Source organism: Toxorhynchites rutilus, chromosome 2 (genome assembly GCF_029784135.1).
Source record: "Toxorhynchites rutilus septentrionalis strain SRP chromosome 2, ASM2978413v1, whole genome shotgun sequence".
Taxonomy (NCBI): Eukaryota; Metazoa; Arthropoda; class Insecta; order Diptera; family Culicidae; genus Toxorhynchites; species Toxorhynchites rutilus.
In genome coordinates, this window is record NC_073745.1 from 155,671,724 (window position 1) to 155,695,699 (window position 23,976).

The 23,976-nt window shown below is 39.5% G+C and overlaps 2 protein-coding genes across 11 annotated transcripts in view; one reads left to right on the forward strand and one right to left on the reverse strand.

Moving 5' to 3' along the window:
* The window catches only part of LOC129770377 (small conductance calcium-activated potassium channel protein), a 691,836-nt gene that overhangs the window by 170,961 nt on the left and 496,899 nt on the right, over positions 1-23,976 (forward strand). The gene's annotated exons all lie outside the window — the stretch shown is intronic.
* Positions 4,528-5,138, reverse strand: LOC129770386 (uncharacterized). The gene is made up of 2 exons (XM_055773204.1): positions 5,002-5,138; positions 4,528-4,940 (listed from the first exon to the last, which is right to left on the reverse strand). The coding sequence occupies exons 1-2, from the start codon at positions 5,041-5,043 to the stop codon at positions 4,566-4,568; spliced, it is 417 nt and encodes a 138-aa protein (XP_055629179.1). The 5' UTR covers positions 5,044-5,138; the 3' UTR covers positions 4,528-4,565.

Below are 23,976 nucleotides of genomic sequence, written 5' to 3' on the forward strand. Positions count from 1 at the left end.
CAATATTTCTTCTTTCCATAAAAGTGTCCTGAACTACAAATCATTAATACATTCAACGTGTTTTTAACAGAACGATTTTCAATTCGAAGTTGTGTTTTTTTTATTTAGCATATGTCTGGTTCTACCGGTTGACCTCCTCAATGCTTGGTCCTTGATTCATCTTGGCTCTGGCGCGAGCTTACATCTATTTGGCTGCTTCTTTCGGATATGATGCTAGGTTCGCAGCTTGTCCTCCTCAATGCTTGGTCCTTAAAGTGCAGTGTCCTCTAAGCAAATAAGATTTGGGTGGTCCCAAATCCCTCGGTTCCATCTTGGGAACTTCATTTTCATACGCCGGCCCTCATATTCCTGTGTGGTCGTTTCGGCAACTGTATCCTTAATCTTAAAGGATGAGCTAGTTTGCTTCAGCATTTTCCATTCTAAGTCTAAGTTCGTCTAAGGGGTGTTAACTATAATCTCACCCTTGTCCCTCTCGTGAGACCATCCTTGTTAAATGTGTTGAGAAATTGCACCCACTGTTTCTGTGACCGGTTGCAAAAATACTTTATATCGATATAACGCGATACTATGATCTTCTCCATAATTCGGCTCTGTCTCCATTTTGATGTTTTCTACCTCATTAATTTCAACTGAGTCTTCTTCCAATTCAACATCACATTCATTGAGCCCATTCATTTCATTCAGATAGACATGAAGCTCGGACAGATAATCATATAACTTAGCATTGAAATCTTCGAGGAAATTCTCCACAAACTTTTGATTCAATTTTAGCATTTTCTTCTTCTGCATACAATAGCTTCCAATCGGATCCTTCATTTGATAAATGCCGTCTATATGGATTTCCTGCATATCATCACTATTTTCCAAAGTATTCGGCTGATCCACCGACTTCTTAATTCGCTTCTTACGAAGGATACAAAAATTTTCAAAGGTGTCCATATTTCCGTCATACAACATATTTCGGTTAATCTCGTTACGGTTGTCCTCATCACCGGGAATTGTGTTCGTTTGTATATGTGTTAGCCCTGTGTCTTTATGCAGTAAACACGTTCCTTGATGATCAAACATTAATCCGTCACTGTCGATGGGTTTTATCGACATGGCGTTGATTAAGGAAAACGACATTACCAACATCATCATCAATTTTATTAGTTTAGATGGGTTAAACCAAGGTGATGAGACGTCCTTTGTTATAATCTTTTTATTGCGTCTTCTTCTACGCGTTGGGCTTTCTGATCTGATTTTATTTTCATTAATCACAAAAGTCGATTCTTTTCTCATTGACTCAATTATTTGTTCATCGACTTGTACTGCAACGGATATCGTGTTTGATTCGGGAGTCTTTAGTTGTGGTACCTTTTCTATAATTTCGTCGGTAGATTGCTTTTGTTTTGACCTCGCAACCCTTACTTTAGTGGACCTGCCTTTAGCCTTACTGACAACCTTTTCTATTGGAGTGGCGTCGTTTATCTGAAACGACTCTTTCATATTTGCCACAATTCTTCCATCTGTGACCGATTTACTCAGAGCTTCCTCTGTCCCGCACTCAACATTTTTATTTGTTTCAATGTTTGCAGATTTTATATCTTCGGCGGACTCTGGTGGTTTCTTCACCGCATACATCCTAATCTGTGGAAGTTGAATTCCATGTGCCGCTGCTATTTCGTTCATTTTCATTCTGTATCTGGATTGTCGTTCCTCCAGTTCGTCCAGTATTTGATTATCTTGTACCTCTATTTCCACTTTCCACTTATCATCCTCAGCCGTCCATCCTCTGTCTTTCTTTGCCTGATACTTTTTGTCGTAGAGTTCCCATCGAGCAAACACTGCACGTTTCTTGGCATGACATTCTCGTTCTAAAATACTATAGAGTTCGATGGAGGTTCGGGCTATTATGTTGGATGAAAGTGTTTCAATTTCAAAGCTAGAGGCCATTTTTAAGTTTGTTGATTTCTTTTCCTATCTTGAATATTTTCCTCAACCGTATGAGCTCTTAGTTCTGTCCCCTGACAAAACCAGTACCGTTTTCGGACGATTTTTCTTTAAGACGAACTTCAATTTGAACACGAATGGTTCCGTTACTGCTCTTAGGCAGTTCCTTGTGCCGTTACTGGACACCTTCTTATTTTTATCGCACTCCGGCGATGCCTTTAATTATTTTGTTATTTTGGATCCGCCTCTCGGAATCCGATTGTTTTTAAATATTTGCTTGCCGGGCCTCGTGACCGGGTTGCACTTGATGTTGACGAGGCGCCTGTTGCCTTCGTCCAACTATGCCTGACTGGCGATGTGTCCGTCTTGCAGGACAAATTACTTTTATTCCACAGATGTCCGTCTTTCAGGACAAATTACTGTTTTATTTGAAATGCGCAATTAGCCTCTTGGCTTTTATTGTTCGTCTTTCTAGACCGAACTTCCTCCGTGCTAAGACGGGCGCAAAGCAATTTAAACAGGACTCTCAACTCAACCGAGCACTTTATTGTGAGTTCGTACCTTGTCTTGAAATAAGACTCCTCTCTGGAGCCACCAAATGTCGCTCCACAGCTAGGCTAGTTTGGAACTAGTCCTCTCTGGAGCCACCAAATGTCGCTCCACAGCTAGGCTAGTTTGGAACTAGTCCTCTCTGGAGCCACCAAATGTCGGCGCAGCTCAGAGGACGAGGAATGGATTCCTCGTTGCAACCACCAAATGTGGTTGCAGCTTATCGTGCTTTGAAAATAGGGAGGCCCTTTACCGGACGCTTTGTGGTAGGCCAGATCTAGTAGAGTGCATATGCGCCTACTTGTTAAATCCGGTGGTACCGCGTCACTGGGAGGTTTTGGCCGGGCGGGGCCAAGGGGAAGGATAAAGGAAAGGGAAGAGGTTGGAAGTTTCGGATTTGGCCGGGATTAATTTGGCCTCTGGCTATACTCACTCGACCTTCTATTTTGATCCTTCCTTGGTTGATCCTTCCTTGGTTGATCCTTCCTGGTGGGGGGGGGCTCGTCCTGGATGTGATATTTTGCCTTGATTTAAAGTGTGCAGTTCGAGAGTTCAGATGAGAGTGCTTTATTCATAGAATTTCTTAGGTTTTTATACATAATTTTATCTCTAGCTACTATTTGTTCTCCCTTTCTCGCTCATGTGCGAGATCCGGGGAGAACACGTGTTTTTCTATATTTCTACCATTTGTTACTCATAGCGATAAGTTGCCTGCGCAGCCCATCGCAATAAACATATTTGCCTCCTTGTGAGGTCTTGTCTACCCCAGAAGGGCGTAGCATAAGAGAGAGAAAAGAAAACAATTAGTTATTCTAAGCCAGGCGGGCAAACGAGGGATGATTATTTACACGCTCGCAGGCGTGTTATCTTTTCCCCTTTGTTTATTGCCCTAATGAGCTCCTAACGAGCTCTTACTCATATTTTTCCTACTCTGTGTCATTCCACCGGAATAAGCTCCGGTGCAATAAACAACCTACGCAGCATTTGTTTTGTTTATCTTTCCTTTCCTTTATCTTTCCGGCGGAAAGCCGGGGAATAATGTTGTTTCCTGACTATTCATGATAGAGCGTGGTCTAAACACCCGCTCTATTGTTCCGCGATGAATCGCGGTCTTAATGCATGACCTGTGCGGCGACAAACATCATCAATAAAACAAAAAGATGTATGAAACTTGTTCCTGTCCCTCATGATTTTAGGATTTTGGCAGTGAGAAGAGTCTCAATTTATCAATTTTAGAAATGTTTGTTGTTTTCCTTAAAATATTTCAAAACATCTGACATCTCTGATCATATCGATAAAAATTGACAGAAGTATTTCCAGTCTACCAAATAAAACAAATCAATGAAACTCGTGTATTGGAATAGGATATTTTGCTCGACTCGACAGTGACTGGAGTCAAGACGAGACGAGACGTGAACTAACGGAACTAATAGTAAAAATACATCATATATTATTTTAATATTTGTGGATTTTACTATTCAAATTGGTTCCTCCAGATTTAATTTTAAGTTCACATCGATTTAATGGCGATTGAAATGCGATATCTTCCTTTTTTTATTAACGGCGTTCAATGCTTCGTCATGAGAATGCCCATTTTATTTTGCAATAAGTTTTGAAAAAAGAGAAAAATCATAGGTTTGATACCTATGATTTTTCTCTTTTTTTACAGCGGATAAATAAAGTCACAGACATAACGTCTGTTAGCCAAAGACTAAAGTAGTGACTTGTGAGTCGGTGCATTATCGTATGGAAGAGCTCAAGTTTCCAGGAGTGTGATATTTGGAACGAAATTGGTGGATTCAGACCATCAAATTATTCAAAACACTAGGATAATCCCCCGCATTCTGCGACGTGAGTGACGTAAATTAATATGACGTGAGTTATTTCTTTTACCACATTCCCTTTTTAGCAACACAGAACACTAGTGATTCGCTACGCGGAATAGTTGGGGAAGAGTTTAGTATTTACCTTTTGACCAGTTGAAACAAACTCGTTTGAGATAATTTCATGATATCGTCTTCATACTTCTCACACAAACACCCTGAATTAAGTGATTTGAATAATATATTTATTACAAATCAAAGTTATTCCTGCTGTGTCTTCTTTCGATCAAGGTATTGCTTGAGAATACACGACATTTCCCTTGATGCCTTCCTACAGTGACAATCTTCTTTCGCTGCTTCTTCCTCCGAAAGAACACAGGTCTTCGCCTGTTCGGTATATTCCTCTTCTGTCAGTCCTTCCCCAAACGCACCGTGCAGTTTCCCAAACTGTACTCCCTTGTCATCGTCATACATTCCGTTCAGGATGGAAACACATCGTATGAAGCAATGGTCCTCATGCTTCTCTTCATACTCTGAGCGTAGATACCGCTCCAAATCTTCGGCGGGCACACGTAACAACTTGGCACAGGTTTGCTTAAGTTCGGTTATGTCGGCGTTGACGGTGACGGTGTAGGACTGTTGATAAAAATATCGTTATAATGAATAATGCACCACCAACTCAGAGATGTGAACCTACCAGAACGGCAACAACGGCCACAATCAATTGAAGCGAAGCCATGATGAACAGCTGATGGGATTACCGACGTAATTAACCTGCAATCGGAACAGTCTCATCTTTATATAGTGAGTGAATGTATGATTATGTAAGCGTGATTACCTACGGGACGAATGCTCTGACCTTGTGCTGTAATAATGATTCACTGTGAAGCGCAGTCCTTATCGATTGTTGATGTTGGTCAGAAGGTTAAAATGAATATGTTGTTTCGCTTCATTACTCGGTCGATATTTATAAAACATCTATCAGATGGACTTTTCGACATGGGTGCTCTGCGTTTAGTTTGTTTCGTGTTCAAATATTGTCGTTCAAATCATATTGAAGCAAACAATCTCAATATTATTTTTACACAACGATTCATTAATGTAGATTTTTGAGCCATTGTTGAAATATTCTCCTTCCTGCATAATTTTTAGTGCATTCTATGGATTCATCTTATCAACTGATGATTATTTGAATGCCATATGTATTTTTTCATTATTGACGGACGAATATGAAACACAATATTTATATTTTTATTGCACCTTTGCTCCGAAAACTGTCAATTACGTTACTTGGGTGTTCTGCTGGTGGTCATATCAATAAAACATGTTTTTCTGTTTGCGTATTTTTGATAGAGTGTAGGGTTTTTAACTTGATTTAATATTTGCAGCAGAGCTATCTGTTCAAGTTAAAATAAATGTGTATCTCAATATATAGTAATCACGGTGAACACAATCGTCTTAAGTAAGTTATCGTGTAATCTTAACATCCATATCCCGCTTCTTCGTGATCCCGACGGGAAGAGTTCAGAAAATTAAATTATCGCGTATAACTGACATGCGTTTGTTTCGCTTTCTCGCTGAATGATTGTAATGCGTATACGATGTACATGTCCCTTTAACCGGGATTCTACTGAGACAACTAGGGTAGGTAGTCTACGACAATCACACAGATTTTTCGATTTTCCATCGAAGCAATATTACAAAAAAAACTCTTCTACATAACTGATGAGTTCCAAGCTATCGTCTTCTTGCCGACAGCCAACCAAAGGTTGTCTCTGTGGAATTCTGGCCTAAGCTTAATTAACAGAATGAGAAACAACGTAGCTCTGTGTGCACCCTCCGCTTGTCCTTTTTTTTTTGCTTTACCTTTTCTATTTCAGAAGCTTTAATAACACGGAACATGCAAAGGGGACAGTGATACGAGAAACTAATAACAAACTCCATAGTCTCCAAGAAAATAACCCTACTTTGCACCTAATTTTCAAAATGCTCGCCGTTTTCTAATGCAGAGTCGGAGCGAGAAACTCCAAGCTCCTATGAACATCGACTTCGGTCAACATTCCTCGAATCCGCGCGCGGAATTCGTAGCGTAGAATGTCACAGCAAACCACCCGTAAACGTTCCATGCTGGTACACTTTTGTTCATTAAATTTAATTACCTACAGCAGCTTGACACAGAAAATTACTTTGCTGCGATCGCTGAATGTCAGGAACGATTGTTAACGTGAATCGGGTCAGATTTTACAATCCAAAGGTACGAAAACTGAACTCGTGGAGTTTTCAGCCATGTAATTGATTTGAATAATTTTTTTGTTTGTGGCTTTTCCTGCTTGCCTTCAATCTTCGTAATTAACATCAGTCCTCCTCCTCCATGGATTTTAAAAAGAGAAGCTTAAGCATTAAGGATACCTGAAATTTGTATAACAGTATTCTACAAAATTGAAAAGTGTGCTAAAATGAAAGCCACCTTTTATAAATTCTGCGATAGATTTTGTGTAGGGCGATTATACACCACTAAATGTCAGACAATTTAATAGATAATTAAATTTCTCACAATTCGTTCTATGCGAAGCTGATATGCACTAATGAAATATAAATTCTATCAACTAAAACTTTGATATAGATTAGAAATGATGGATTCGGCAATCAATCAGCAGTAATCGGAACAATGATAAACTAGAGCTCCATCAATCATCTAGTTTTAGAAATATCATTCATTCTTCACAGTAGTAGAAATATTTTACCGAGCTCTGTCATTCAGCTGAAATTCAGCTTTTTCCCTTGTTCGGAACGATGCTGCTCGTACAATGGTCCATCAATATCGAAAAATTAATGAAATTATACTCAGTTGCTATCGGAAACACTGTTGTATAGCTCTATCCCTCTAAAATGTATCTGTTTATAGGCAAAGTTTCGCATCCTGCGTTCGTTCACTTTTAGTTACTCATTCATATATAACATTGCTTAGCTTCATAGTAAAGGTAGCATCCGATATATCGCATGGCCGCGATTCTTCTGAAATTTGTGGCTATAAATTTGCCATTCATCGCCATACATTCAGCAAAAAAGGAGCGAAGCAAAGTACTGCAGCGCAGAACTGGAGCTATATTTGAAACACTGCAGGTCTATATATATATATATATATATATATATATATATATATATATATATATATATATATATATATATATATATATATATATATATATATATATATATATATATATATATATAGATGAAACACAAAATTCTATATTACTCGAGAACTAACCAAGCAAATGGAACCAAATTAAGCATATGGTGGTTTTAGGGTGCAATAAATGTTCCTATGATGGTTAGACTCTTCACACCACCCCCCCTCCCCTCTCTAAGGGGAGGCTGCCATACAAATGAAACACAAATTTCTATTTACTCGAGAACTAGTCAAGCAAATGGAGCCAAATTTGGCATGTGAAGATTTTAGGGGGCACGAAACGTTTCTATGGTGAATAGATACTCATCCCCCTCTCTAAGTGGAGTAGAGAGGAGGGGTCTGTCTCTATTCTAGACATAGACTTTTTTTACGAATCAAATTAGACAAATTATTCATCTTGAATTTGCTTTTCAGAACATTGTAGTAAGACATCTACGATTGAATTAAAAAGTTGTTGTATTTTTTTTAATTTTCAATATTTTGAGAACAAATTAGCATATAGAAAACCGACAGAGAGTTTTGGAGATTTGAACAAATTCTGTATGAGGTCTAATTATTACTTCGACGGAATCAAATTATCAAATTAATTCTTCCTTCTTATAAAATTAAATTTTCCTTCCTAAAACAAACAAAATAAACTCAAGGGCAAGGTCAAATTTTCAATTTATGTGGGCAGATAAGATTTCGAAGAAGTATAAAGGTTTGTACCTAAGGGCACGAATGGAAACTTCAAGTAGGACAAGATTATTCGAGAAAGAACTGTTTTCGAATTTTACGTAATTACGATTACGTAAATTTTAGCCAATTTTATATTCCAGATTCTGAAGACATTAAGCAAAGGAGAATTGTCAAGTTGGTTGAAATGAATTTAACCCGCTTCACTTTCCTAATTGCTTGTATTTCTGAGGAAGATACACACGGTACATAAGATAAAGCCCGCCAAGATAAGAGTAACTCGTACACATCAGAAAGTATCGGGATTTTTTTTATTTAAACGTACCGTTCATGTGGGAACCGGTTTTTTTTTCTTATGTTGGTACGGCCTTAAGACGCACATATATCTGGTTTAGTACCATCCGATCATTAGTGTCGTCCTGGCATTTGTACACATCGATCAACTTATTTTAATTTGTCACATTTTACCATGGATAATTTTGTTGAACCAAGAGTTTGTTCATTGAAACAAAGAAACAATCGTCCGAGTGGCGCTTCGAAGCCGAGCCGAAACCGAAAATATCGCGTCAAAGTGAAGGTGAATGTTGACTGTTTTCTTCGATTGCAAAGGCTTATTGCACTATGAGTACTTTTCACCAGGCCAGACAGTCAACAAAGAATATTATGTGTCTATTTTGAAGAGTTTGAGAGATGCTGTACGTCGCAAACGACCGGAAATGTGGGCCGAGAATTCTTGGATTTTGCATGATGAGAACGCCCATCGCACCGAGCCCGAATTGTACTGAATTATTTGACCAAATATCAAGTAAATACCATTCATCAAGCACCGTATTCACCTGATATGGCCCTGTGCGACTTTTTTTGTTCCCCAAGTTAAAGTTGCCACTTCGTGGAAAGAGATTTCAGTCGATCGAGGAGATCACAAAGAATGCGACGAGGGAACTAAAGGCCATCCCTTCGTCGGCCTACCAGGGATGCTAGGAGGACTGGTTCAAGCGTTGGTACATGTGTGTTGCCTCAGACAGATCATATTTTGAAGGAGAAAAAAAAATTGCCTGAAATTTAACTCTATTTGTTTTATTTAAAAATCCTGTAAATTCTTCAATGTAAATTTTTCAATTCTTTCATAGCTAAATTCTATACATGACCAAACAAAGAGTTCAATATTATGATTGCATTGGTTACAATTGATAAAAAATATTCGTAGCAATACCCACACGGAAAGTTGCTCGTTGAACACGGAGCGATTACATATCAACCTGGACATAATTCTGATAAACTTTCTAGCAACCTTGTTAGGTTCGGAAATTTTGGATTGATTAATTACTACGACTTGCCACGTTGGTGGTTAAAAAGTTACTGTTGTTTATTCATTTTGTTCTTAATAAATCTATTGAGGCCTCTGGAGTCATGTTTTTTGCCAATCAGTAATCATTATATATGAGGGAACATGAGAATGCATCGATAGCATTGTCGCGACACTTGTGGCTTGTTGTCAAGCCACAAGTATCCAGACCGAAATATGATACTGTTTATTGAATGGTAAAATTGCTGAATATGTATCGACCGATTATCGCTTGCTGATGCGTTAGTTTGAAGTTTCAATATAATTCATGGGAAATTGACACTCCACAGTTCAGCACAAAAGTGCGGTCTGCTAGAAGTGTCGTGGGAAGTATTAGGATTTATGATATGTGAAATGCACATATCACAAACTCCTTAAACCAAGCCTACTCAGGGCATCTTCCAAGATCATCTCCGTTCTATTGATTCTGTCATCTGGTAAGTGCCTGCTGTCGGTTCGCTTGTAGGGAATCTACGGCTACATTGACAATCTTCTAAATTATCATCTGTCAAGGCTTGAGGCTCGTTTTTTAAAAAAAAACTCAAATTTTAACGTCTGTGACACTAATAGATGAAGTTCGAATGAGCTAATATTTATGCCACTTAAAACCATACGTTTCGTCTCGTATTCCGAAAAAAAAGTCCGAGAGTGTCGATTTTTGACAAAAAAGTTTTTTTTCGAGATGACACTAGATCTCGACGTTTCATGCAATTTTAAGACTTTTCATTGCTTTGAAAACAGAACGAAACTGAAAGTTTGCATTTTCTTCACTTAAATTCTTTTTATTTCTTAGTTTGGTTTATGTTATAATATAATACTACACTTCAATTGATCAATCTAGGGTTCTACATCTTTAAGTTGCAATGTCAAGTTCTGTAATGATTTTTAACATACACATTATCCGATTGTTTCATATTCCTGTTGTAAAATTAACCCAAACATTTCTAGTTTTTTGTTATCTGTGTTTAATACCTAAATCTAATTTATAAGATACCCTCCCCAAATTATTTACGTCCCAACTTAATCTACTTATCTAACTGGAAACTGGAACCCTTATCGAAAGTCAGTAGCATAATCATACAGATTTTGTATTATTCCGTGTATTGAGAAAGCGCAGCTCTGTTCAAATTTCATACAATATATATTGATAATTTCATCCAAGGTTTTAAACCCGGCCAGCAGATGTATCTCCGAATTTCGCGTTATGGGTGGAGAGTTTAGAATCATACGAAGAATTTTGTTTTGTATGCGTTGAAGTTTTAATTTGAGTGTTGGAGCACAGCACTCCCGAACGGGCATCGCATATGCGATAACTGGAAATATTATTTGTGTGTAAACTGCAGGTTTGTGTATATTATTTGTGTGTAAACTGCAGGTTTATTCGTTAGAGATGATCGAGAGTATCTATTGATCAGGTGATACAATGACATGATTAAAATGTTGCATCTTATGTCTGTTTTGTCAGTGTGTGCTCTGAAGGAATGCTTTTTCAACATCAAGAAGTGCCATAGCAGATGATTTTGAAACTGACTAGTTATTGTTTTATTGTCGTCACTCAAATTGTAGACTAATACATTCTTAATACTACTTAAAACTACTTACTTAAAACTAAAAAAAAACTAAAGGGAGCTGGCTGGATAATTTATACGTTTAATTCAAAAGACGATTTTAACAAGTTACATGATCAAAATTTTTTATTTATTTATTTATTTATTTTTTTATTTATTTCGTCAAACCAGCGTAGACTAAATATGCTGCCCAAATATTACAGTGAAATTTAACTGTAACTTGTTCTATTCAAATAGTTACATCAATTATTTCACTGTGTTCGTTACAGAGGCTCATCATACGATCAGTAGGACTATATTTGGCATAATTCGTTCTTCGGTACTTCATGTAGAAAATTTTAGGGTTTCTCAGGTGTCTAATCGGTGCGTTAAAATTTAGGTTTCCTAATATTTCTTCTGAGTCCACTCGTTGTGATATGATGTCAATAATAAATAGAATCATGGCAGAGTTCCGACGTTCTTTTAAGCTATTCATATTGATTAGCATACATCGTGCCTCATATGGAGGGAGATGATATGAAGACCAGCCTAGTTTACGAAGTGCAAATAATAAAAATTGTTTTTGTACAGATTCAATTCTGTCTTCGTGTGAAGCTATGTAGGGGGACCATACAATATTACAGTATTCGAGAATTGATCTGACGTATGTAATATACAATGTTTTTATTGTGTACGGATCGTGGAAATGGTAACTAAAGCGTTTGATGAAGCTCAACATATTATTTGCTCTATGGATGATTGTATTATAATGACCATCGAAGATTAGTTTTGAATCTAAGATCACGCCTAAGTCTCTTACTCGTTGACATCTACTGATGGGTTGATTTCCCAGCATAACACCATTGTTCAATGGTGTTTTTCTTCATCAAAGTGCATTTCCTAACATTGAGCTGTAATAAACTCTTAGTGCACCAATTATAAACTATGTTAACTTCATTTTTGAATATTTGAGAGTCTTCTTCATTCTTCATTTCCATATACAGCTTCATATCATCTGCGTAGATAAGTGCCTCAACACTGTTAAGAAAAACGCAAACGTCATTAACAAATAAAATGAACAAAAGTGGCCCCAAATGAGAGCCTTGAGGAACTCCGGATGTAACAGATATTGGTTTTGAAATTTTCCCATTAAACCTTACTATTTGGGTACGGTCAGTCCAATATGATTCTAGCCATTTCAATAACTTGACTTCTATCCCTATTTTTTGAAGTTTAAGAAGCAGTAATGGTATATCAACACGATCGAAAGCCTTACTAAAGTCAGTGTATAGAGCTTCAAATTGATTACCATTATCCATTGCATTCAAAATGAATGTGACAAATTCCAGCAAATTTGTTGCTGTTGATCGTCCTTTGAATAAAACCGTGTTGCTTATTCGTAATTCGTGTCTTTAGTTGTTGAAAAAGTTTTTGGTTTATTATGGCTTCAAAGAGTTTTGGAATGCAAGAAATAATTGCTACTTAGTTTCGTCTGATTATGTTGTATATTCTACGAGGCTGGTGAATGGTAGAGTGGCCTTTTCGGAATTAAACTGCTCATCCAAAAATATATTGTGCTCATCTGCAAAAGCAAAAATGCGCGTTAGTATCCATTTTTCGAATACTTTCGAAAATGCTGGAGAAAGTTTGCCTAAGCGAGATCCACTGTTTATACTCTAGGCAAATATTCCCCTTCGTTCTTCTTCCTTTCCTTTGATATTTTCAAAATTGATTCAATGATCAATGAACCAAGTCAATTTTTAGGTTTTAGATGACAGCTGAATAACGATCTCGCAAAAATTACACGACACAAACTCATCGTTTTTAAGTTCGAAATAAGGATGAGGTATACGGTGCTAGCACATTTAAAAGTTCATTAATAATACCACTTTTCAACGGGGGTTTATGGAGTAAATGTATCTTGAGCATTAATTCGCTAACGTAGTCTTTGAGATTGTTTGGTTTTTCTAAAGCAGCGGTGGATTTTCAGAAACGAACCCCAAAATCTTTTGCCAAAAATGAAGCAGCATTATCAAAAGACACCGATTCTCGCAAGTGTTTAGGTATCATAGGAAAATAAAATTGGTGTCTTATTTTTCAACCCTACCTTTTAACACCTACAACATCGAGTATCACTCGCGGAACACTTGCATATCACGAAGTGCTAGAACACTCAGCAGAGTAGTGAAATTATTCGATGTTCGACCCATCGAAGCGTTTGCATTTGGTGCACTCCTTTTTGGAAATCAAATGGTAGGCTGTATTTTGAGTGACAAGTTTAATGGTACAATAAATTCGTAACACATTTTCTTGTTGGAGAAATCACTCAGCGTCAACAAACCCAACGCTCCCATCAGGATAGTATGACACTAATCACACGACCAATTCAAGAGAATAATCTGTGGAAGAATATCAAGTGCACAGGTATTTCGACCATCCAGAATGAAATCACTCACGATCACTCTAGTACTGGTTGGCTAAGTGCACCATGCAGTAGTTATCTCCGAACACCAGCTTCGAATTTGATTGATGACCAGCTCTCGGTCAGTTCGGTCAGACAATTTATTTTCGTTCAGCAAATGAAAACAAAAATACACACAGTTGTTACTATGTTTCTATTAGGGAATAAATTTAACTGGTCTCTGTGCCAAAATTTGCTGTGCTTGGACAGCTGTGAGCACACTCTCTGCGGACAAGTGCAACGAACGATGCAAGATGCATGTGTGATTCCGACTGCAGAATAAATAATATGAAAGTTTATTTTGTCATGGTTGGATAAAATGAGAAGGAATTTCACCCCATCGCCGGAGCTCTATCCAATTGTTTCTTCGTTGATACTGGTAATTTTGCTGACATTAATGATAGCAAAATAAAGCGAACTCTGGACGTGACGTCGGCTGTTTAATTAACGTGACAGCTCTATGTCCCCGACTGAATTATCTGTGGGAAAGCGGTGAATTCATTGTTTCATTTTAAAGTCTTGCAATTCATGGTTCATAAACTTGCGAACCACGTCAACCAAAGGATGCTTAAAGGGCCTGAGCCGTGGAGCTGCCGGCCTAGAATAGCACTTCGGGTCCAGGTCCCTGTCCCTGTCGTAGAAGGCGACTAATCGGGTGATAACGCGAGTAAGGGCGCGGTAAAGCCTATGGAGAATGCACGGGGGAAATACCGGGTACAGGAGCAACGAAGGGAGTGCCAAGCACATCAGGATCGACGCCAGTAAGATCCTGATTATGATATACTGGTAGGAAATGGAAAATGGACATGACACGGAAATAGATAACATGTGACGCTAAAGGCTGACAGTCGTGCTATTCTGCTCCCGGAGTGAGGAAGGGTGACACCTTCCTGAAATGGCGTGTGGGTTAATAGTGCGGTTGCCCCCGTCCCGGTAATAACTTGGCATGTCTTCGGGTACGTTCGAAGCTCGTCTAGGCTCAGGCACTAGGTACTAGGCATCAGATGTCACATTCCTGATTTGCGCTGATCTGGCTCTGAACACGGTCCCCATGAAGGATCGTGTCAACCCTTGCATGGCCTCACTGCTTGCATAGATAACCATGGGATCACTAAAAAGCGACTATGTACAACGAGTGGAGATAGCGGCCCGGAGTTGGGACCCAATAGAACATGGAGAATACCAAAAACACACCACGAATGGATAACGAAGTAGAATAGGCGAGCATTTTTGCCAGAAGAGGACAGGTGCTAAGGTCACCGGTGCCGAATCAATCGACAACATCAAAAATTAGTGATAATACTTCCCTCAAGGAGCAGCCAGTGCTACAACAAAACAAGTCCAAGTTGGGAGAAGCCAAGAAGGCAAGTGAAGAGCTCTACGAGTACATCAAGTCTCGTAACAATGTCCACGCCGTGATACGAACCCTTACGATCAGAATCAAGTCTGCGCTCGCAGCAGCAGAACGTGAACAACAGTCTTGGAAGGCAAGAGCAGAAAAGGTGGAAAATGCCCTGAAAGGGGCTGTACAAAGAGAGCCAAACGAAGTGGTTTCAACTCCAACAGGAGACTCAACTCCGTTAACCGCAAAGAGGAGAAGGCAAACTCCAGAAGAAAAAAGGGCAACGAAAAAACAGAGAGAGGGTCGTGAAGAAACACGTGACGAAAATGATCTACACCGTAACGAGCATAATGAGTGGCAAAAAGTTATAAGCAAAAAACAAGGGGAGGAAAAGAAAGACAGGCCGAAACGCCGGAAGGAGAGGGAGAAATCAGACGCTCTGATCGTGTCTACAGCGGGCATTACGACCTATGCCGATATCCTACGAAAGGTTAAAGGTGATCCGTCCCTGAAAGATCTCGGAGAAAATGTGGCGAAAATAAGACGCACCCAGAACGGTGAAATGCTGTTCGAATTAAAGAAAGACCCGAAGATAAAGAGCTCAGCTTATAAAGAGCTAATTGAGAAATCCCTGGGGGAAACAGCGCAAGTGAAGGCGCTATCTCAAGAGACAGTGATTGAATGCAGGAATCTGGATGAGATCACGACAGAAGATGAATTGAGAGAAGCCCTGTACGAGCAGTTCACTTTGGGAGATGTATCGCTGAATATCCGACTGAGAAAAACGTTCGGAGACACGCAAACAGCGAAAATACGACTGCCGACGAACGTAGCAAATAAGCTGCTCGACACTGGAAAAATAAAAGTCGGTTGGACGGTATGCCCCTTGAGAGTTGATCGACAATTAGTAAGATGCTTCAAGTGCATGGATTTCGGCCACCGAGCTAAGAGATGCACGGGTCCCGATAGATCCGACCACTGTATAAGGTGTGGTGATAAGGGGCACTTGGCAAAGGATTGCACCAAACCACCGAGATGCATGCTCTGCCCAACAGACTCTGAAAATGGTCACGCTTCGGGAGGCCCGAGATGTCCGATCTTTAAAAAGGCGATGGCGGCAATGGCAAAATGGAGATAACACAGATAAACCTAAACCACTGTGACACTGCACAACAACTGCTATGGCAGTCTACAGCAGAAACAAAATGCGATGTGGCGATCATAGCTGAACCGTACCAAGTCCCTTCGAGCAATGGAAATTGGCTGGCCGATAAAGCCAACATAGCCGCACTAATGACGATGGGGAGATACCCAATACAAGAAGTGGTATCCACCGCATACGAAGGGTTCGTGATTGCCAAAATTAACGGACTCTTCGTATGCAGTTGTTATGCACCCCCGAGATGGACGATTGAGCAATTTGACAGGATGCTCTTTAATTTGACAGAACAGCTCATCGGACGGAATCCCGTTGTTATCGGTGGGGATTTTAATGCTTGGGCAGTGGAGTGGGGGAGCAGACTTACAAATGCAAGGGGATTTAGCTTGCTCGAGGCCTTGGCAAAGCTGAATGTAAAACTGGTAAATGAAGGATCCACCAGCACCTTCCATAGAAACGGTCGGGAATCCATTATAGATGTCACATTTTGCACCCCGACACTGGCACCAAATATGAACTGGAGAGTCTGCGATAGCTATACTCACAGTGATCACCAAGCGGTTCGCTACACAATCTGCAATAAGAATTCATCAACAAGACGAGGGATGATAGAAGACGGTCGAAAGTGGAAGATAAAATTGTTCGACAAAAATCTCTTTCTGGAAGCACTCCAAATGGAGCGACCTGTCACCAATTTAAATGCAAGCGAATTGACAGAGAGTGTTGTCCGAGCATGTGACATCGCAATGCCACGAAAAATAACGCCAAAAAACGAACGACGATCGGTCTATTGGTGGAATGAAACAATTAACTCTCTCCGGACGAGCTGCCTCCGAGCCAGGAGAAGAATGCAAAGGGCTAAGACTGTAACTGACAGAGCAGAGTGCAGGTTAGCGTTCAGAGAGGCAAGAACCTTACTTAAGCATGAAATCAGTTGCAGTAGACGGAACTGTTTCAAAGAGCTGTGCCGGGACGCAGAAGCGAACCCCTAGGGTAATGCTTATAGAGTGGTGTTGTCAAAACTCAAAGGTCCATCGATACCCAGAGAAGGGTGCCCAAATAAATTAAAGCGTATCATAGAAGTGCTCTTTCCGCAACACGATTCGGTGAGTTGGCTACCTACGCCGTACAATCATGATGAAGGAAACGTAGAGAGGGTGTCAATAGACGAGCTGATAACGGCAGCAAAGAAGCTGAAGGTGAACAAAGCCCCAGGTCCAGATGGAATTCCCAACGTGGCACTCAAAACAGCGGTGCAAGCATACCCCGAATTGTTTAGGGAAACGCTGCAAAAATGCCTGAATGAAGGAAACTTTCCAGATATCTGGAAGAGGCAGAAATTGGTTCTACTGCCAAAACCAGGAAAGCCACTTGGGGAGCCATCCTCTTATAGGCCCATTTGCCTTCTGGACACTCTAGGGAAACTGTTGGAGAGGATCATTCTCAATAGAATAACAAGGTGCACAGAAAGTGAGCACGGTCTCTCGAAGATGCAGTTCGGGTTTCGGAAAGATAGATCCACAGTGGATGCTATCCTGTCAGTCACTGAGACAGCCAGAAAAGCACTGATGAAGAAAAGGTGTGGAGATCGCTACTGTGCAGTGATAACGATCGATGTAAAGAATGCATTCAACAGTGCCAGCTGGGAGCCATCGCCGAGGCGTTGCATAGATTGTTAGTTCCCGACTATGTGTGCAAGATCATGAAAAGTTATTTCCAAAACCGGGTTCTTATCTACGACACAGAGACAGGACGAAAAACGTACAATATCACAGCGGGTGTCCCACAAGGATCCATCCTAGGTCCAACGCTGTGGAACGGGATGTACGACGAAGTGTTAACGCTGAAGCTTCCGCAGGGCGTGAAGATAACTGGCTTCGCAGATGATATTTCGCTGACAGTGATTGGCGAGACAAGAGAGGAAGTCGAAATGTTGGCTACAGAGTCAATTCAAATTGTTGAAGAATGGATGAAGAATGCAAAATTACACAAAACACACCAGAAAACAGAAATGGTGCTGATCAGCAATTGCAGAGTGGTGGATCAAGCAGAAATTATTGTTGGGGATCACAAAATTACGTCCAAACGAGAGCTGAAATATTTGGGTGTTATCATCGATGACTGACTTAAATTCAAGAGTCATGTAAAATACGCATGTGAGAAAGCAGCAAGGGTCGTGGCAGGGATGGCAAGAATTATGCCGAATAATGCAGGACCATGTAGCAGTAAGAGGCGCCTTCTTGCCAGTGTATCCACGTCGATACTCCGTTACGGCGGCCCGGTCTGGGTGGCAGCACTCGGAGTGAAACAAAATCGTACTCTGCTAAACAGAACACTTAGAGTAATGGCGATGAGAGTAGCGAGCGCATATCGGACGATATCTGCGGAAGCAGTATACGTCATAGCGGGAATGATTCCCATCGACAGCATTCTAGTCGAAGACAGCGTATGCTACAAACAAAAAACGACGAATGTGCAAAGAAACAGAGAAGTGCGGAAAAGAGCAAAATTAGACTCGATTCAGAAGTGGCAGCAGGAATGGAACAACACATCCAACGGTCGATGGACCCATCGATTGATACCGAACATCGCAAATTGAATTGATCGCAAACATGGTGAAGTGAATTTCCACCTGACGCAATTTCTGTCAGGCCACGGATGTTTCCGACGGTACTTGCACAGATTCGGACACGCAAGTTCACCGTTCTGTCCTTTGTGCGATCAAATAGAAGAAACACCGGAGCATGTGGTTTTTGACTGTCCTCGATTCTTCACAGAGAGACAAGAAATGATCTTAGCGAGCGGTCCCGATGTGAATGCTGAAAATATAATACAGGCAATGTGTAAAGAAGAGAACACGTGGAATGCAGTGAACCGCGCAATATGTAAAATTATGGTAGAACTTCAACGAAGATGGAGAGAAGATCAAAGAGTAACCAGAACAAACATTGAGCAATGAGTGCATAAGCACAGCCTCCTCCCCGAAGTAATACCAATTGGTGGTTCCGGGGAAGGTCTGGTATGAAGTACAAGGAGGTGGTTTTAGTGAGTAGAAATCTCACACTACCCAGTCAACATGGCGATTGGGTGTCTATTGAAGATCTCCACCTCCTTGCCAAAAAAAAAGGGCCTGGCCGGGTAAGGGAGTAAAAAGTGCCCACAAACCAAATCACCAACTGTATGGCTAAAATTGTACAGGATTTATATATATTAGGCTGTCAAAAAAGTCCAGCGGTATTTTTTTTAAATTTTCATTTGTTCATAAAATTAGTTACAATCATCTGTTTTAAGTCAAATATGCGCCGTTTTGTTCGATGACTTGTTCCCAACGAGATGCCAACTTCATAATACCCCTGTTATAGAAGCTCGCTTCCTTATTGGCAAAAAACTCGGATAGCCAATTTTCACAGGCCTCTTTTGTGGCTAACTTCTGACTACCTAGCTCGTTCGCCATGGACAAAAACATGTGGTAGTCACTTGGTGCAAGGTCCGGACTATACGGCGGATGCAAAAGAACCTCCCATCCGAGCTCCCGGAGCTTCAGGCGCGTCACCAAAGAAGTGTGTGGCCTGGCGTTGTCCTGATGGAAGACAATGCGGCCTCTGTTTATCAAAGATGGCCTCTTCTTCATGAGTGCTACCTTCAAGCGGTCCAGTTGTTGGCAGTACAGGTCCGAATTGAGCGTTTGGCCATAGGGAAGCAGCTCATAATAGATTATTCCTTGACAATCCCACCAAACACACAGCAGAACCTTCTTGGCCGTTAATGAGGGCTTGGCCACCGTCTGAGCCGTTCAGCGGGCTTCGACCACGACCGTTTGCGCTTCACGTTGTCGTAAGTGACCCACTTTTCATCGCCAGTCACCATCCGCTTCAGAAACGGGTCGATTTTGTTGCGATTCAGCAGCGATTCACATGCGTCGATACGGTCAAAGATGTTTTTTTGCGTCAACGTGTGTGGCACCCACACATCGAGCTTCTTTGTGAATCCAAGCTTCTTCAAATGGTTAATAACGGTTTGATGACTTATCCCCAGCTCTTGGCCGATGCTACGGCTGCTACTATGCCGGTCTTTCTCGGCTAATTCAGCGATTTTCTCGCAATTTTCGACGACAGGCCTTCCGGAGCGTGGCGCATCTTCGACGACCTCTACACCAGAACGAAAACGTTGAAAAACGTTGTGCGGTGGAAATGGAAACTGTATCGGGTCCATAAACTGCACAAATTTTATTGGCAGCTTGAGAGGCATTTTTGCCTTTGTCATAGTAGCACTGTAAAATATGTCGGATTTTCTCTTTATTTTGCTCCATATTTGCGACACTATCACTCACGAACGACTTAACCAAACAAAACACTGTCAAAACAAGACTATATTATAGCGCGCAAAAATACCTTTCCAACAAGCTATAGTATGACTCGATACAATGAATACAACTAGTCTGTCTGTCTGTCTGATTCTTAGGGACTCGGAAATAACTGAACCGATCGACATGAAAATCGGTATGTAGGAGTTTTTGGGGCCGGGGAAGGTTTTCATGATTGTTTGAGATCCCTCCCCTCTCTCTGCCATACAAATAGAACACAAGCTTCTACATTACTCGAATTAATCAGGCAAATGAAACGAAATTTAGCATGTGGAGGTTTTAGGATGCAATGAATGTTTCTATGGTGGTTAGACACTCCATCCCCCTCTCTCAGATGGGGCTGCCATACAAATGAAACACACATTTCTGCATTACTCGAGAATTTATCAAGCAAATGAAACGAAATTTGGCATGTGGAGGATTTAGGGTGCAATAAATGTTTTTACGGTGGTTAGACACTCCTTTCCCATCTCTAAAGATGGGGGGAGGTTACTGAACAACTCGAAAACTAATCAAACAAATGGAATCAAACTTAGCATATAGAGGTTTTAGGGATCGATAAACGTTTCTATGGTAGTTCGACACTCCTCCCCCCTCTCTAAATGGGGGCTTCCATACAAATGAAACACAAATTTCTACATAACTCGTGAACTAATTGAGCCATATTTGTCATGTGGAGGTTTTATGGGACACGAAACGTCTTCATGGTGAATCGACACTTCTCCTCCTTCTCTAAGGGGGTCTCCCATAGAAATGAAACACAAATTTCTGTATAACGGGTGTTAAATAAAAAATGAGAATTTTTTCAATACCTTTCAGTAACTCAAATAAAAAGCGTAAAATTTTCTTTCTCCAAGAAAATTGCTCTTTGGGCTCCCTAGAAACAGTAGGCGTGTTTGGTTTTGCTAGTTTGAATTTAGTCAAAGCAAAGATGGCGTCGAAATAGCACGTGCTCCGCGAACGCATTGTACGGTTCTATGAAACGCATTTCCAGCAAGGAAGGAAGTACTAGGAATTTTATAGAAAAAGGTAAATTCAACGGGGTCGATTAGAAGATCAATCAATCAACAGTTATGCGATTGGACCCATGAACTTGCGCTTAGTAAGAAAACGTGAATGTTTGAAAAAATTGATAACAAAAAACAAATTTTGGGCGGGACGAAGTTTGCCGGGTCAGCTAGTATTAAATAAGAAATTTTGACGGTTTATTTGAACCCCTATGTGGTTTAACATAGGATCTATAGTTTAAAACGCACTTTTTCGCTTATTTCACGCCATCCTTAAAAGCTTCGAAATAAAAATTTGAAAAAAATACTGAATGTGCATCTTACTTATTTTTTGGACCAATAAGTGACAATCATATAACTCGTTGACATTTTATCTTTCGGATGAAGTGATTATTATACCACTCCTTTCAGCCGGTAAAGAGGTATTAACGTGCAAAACCTTGCACTGCAGCGTCACTTTCTTGTTTACGAAACTTTGAACTTACACCCCGGTACAGAAATGAAAGACGTAGTCCTACGTCAAAAATATTTTTTTCATATTTCCAAAGGGTCTGGCTGGGTAAGGGAGTAAAAATCCCCCAAACCAAATCACCCGCTGTATGGAAAATATTGTATAGGGTATTAACTAAAACATTTTGACTGTAGTACCATATATTTGAGTCCTTATATGGTACACCATAGGATCTATGGTGAAAAATGCACTTTTTGTTTTTTTTTCACGCCATTCTCAATAGCTTTGAGACAAAAATATGAAAAAATTCTGAAAGTACATCTTACTAAGGTGTATCGATAAATATCTTCAAACTATTTTGTCATCAAAAAATCTAATAATAAAAAAAAATTGAATACGCAGCACAAAAAAAATGATATATTTTCTAGCATTTCAAAATTTTGAAAAAATATATATAACTTTGAGACCCGTCTGCTCTAATTTTTATTTAAATGCGTTCGCATGTGTCGTTTTTTCTACATTTGGCATATTGTTTCCTGAATTTTTACAATGACTTTTGTTTTCTCACAGAGCTCCATCGTACTGCTGACTTCTATGAATTTGGGCATCTAAATCCAATGTAAAGATAATCTCATATATTCTAAGATACGAGAAAAAAAATCTTTGTACAGCTCAATGCTCTAAATATAGCGACAAAAATGCGACAACAACACATAACACAACAACGACACATGAAAAAATAAATTTAAAAAATAATAGAGAAGTAATGAGTCTCTAAATCTATATATCCATACCAGAAAAACAAAAAGAATAAAAAACGAATCAGTGGACCAAAATAGAAAGAATAAAAATTCTATTTAAAATATGACTGAAAATAATCTGATATTATAATGATGAGTTTTGTTGGAAATACTAGGAATTTTACAGTAAAAAGTAAATTTAACGGGGTCGATTAGAAGATCAATCAATGAAGAGTTCTGCGATTGGACCCATGAATTTGCTCATAGTAAGAAAACGTGAATGTTTGAAGGTATTGATAACAAAAAACAAATTTTGGGCGGGACGAAGTTTGCCGGGTCAGCTAGTTCAAAATAAATATAAAATGCCCAAAGACAAAAAAAAACATTTTTTTGCGCAATTCTCTTAAAAATTCAAGAAAAAATTTAGTTATATGTGGAAACTTTGAAATTTTATTGAGAATGGCGTGAAAAAACGAAAAGGTGCATTTTTCACCATAAAAAGAATCAAATATCTGGTACCACTGCCAAAATGTTTTATTTAGTACCCTATACAATATTTTCCATACAGCGGGTGATTTGGTTTGGGGGGCTTTTTACTCCCTTACCCAGCCAGACTCTTCGGAAATATAAAAAATATTGTACCGCGCAACACTGAAAAAAATCAAACATATCTAGAAAAGCCGTAGGAACACATTTAAATATGAATTATAATAGTACTGAATCACTAAATCCCAAAAAAAAAAATTTCACAATTTCATAATTTTTTTTAATTGGCGAGAGGGAGGAAAGTTGGCGAGGGAGGCAAGATACAGAATCGGTAATTTGACCCGTTGTAATGAAGGTAATGAAGGTAGCGCCTTCCTACTTTTTACTAAAGATGCATCATAACAAGGCCAAACTTTGTACTCGGTAACCGGTGCCGAAAACGTTATCACAAAAAAGTGAAAAATAAAAATGAGAAAAATCGTGATTTTGTTGTTTTTTCCGTTTTTTCAAATTTTATTGTCCACTTTATGAGAAAAGTTAAAATTTCAAAATAGTTTTATACATGATATATGTACTCTATTGTACATAATCTGTTTGTTTCCGGCGAGTTTCAATCATGATTTTTTTTCAGCTAAATTTTTTTTATTGAAAAAGTCGCTTGGAGGCAAGTTAGCGAACTGCAATATTATGTTAATTTTTGGGTTTTTATTGCAGATGGTTAGAACTTATAAGCGAAAAAGAGACCAATATTAGTCGGACACCAGTTTGGAGAATAAACCCTAAGAATAACTGAACAATGGAAAGACGAGGTATTACAAACATTGATGAAGTAAAGCTGATGTGATTGTACGGAATTCCAAAAAAAGAACTTCAGAAACTCTTTGAAAATTGAAAAGATCGTTG

Bases quoted from the DNA above. Each gene is read 5' to 3' on its own strand.
- LOC129770386 (XM_055773204.1), bottom strand. From the start codon at position 5,043: ATGGCTTCGCTTCAATTGATTGTGGCCGTTGTTGCCGTTCTG. The intron at 4,941-5,001 runs GTAGGTTCACAT...TTTTATCAACAG, and splicing joins TGGCCGTTGTTGCCGTTCTG to TCCTACACCGTCACCGTCAA.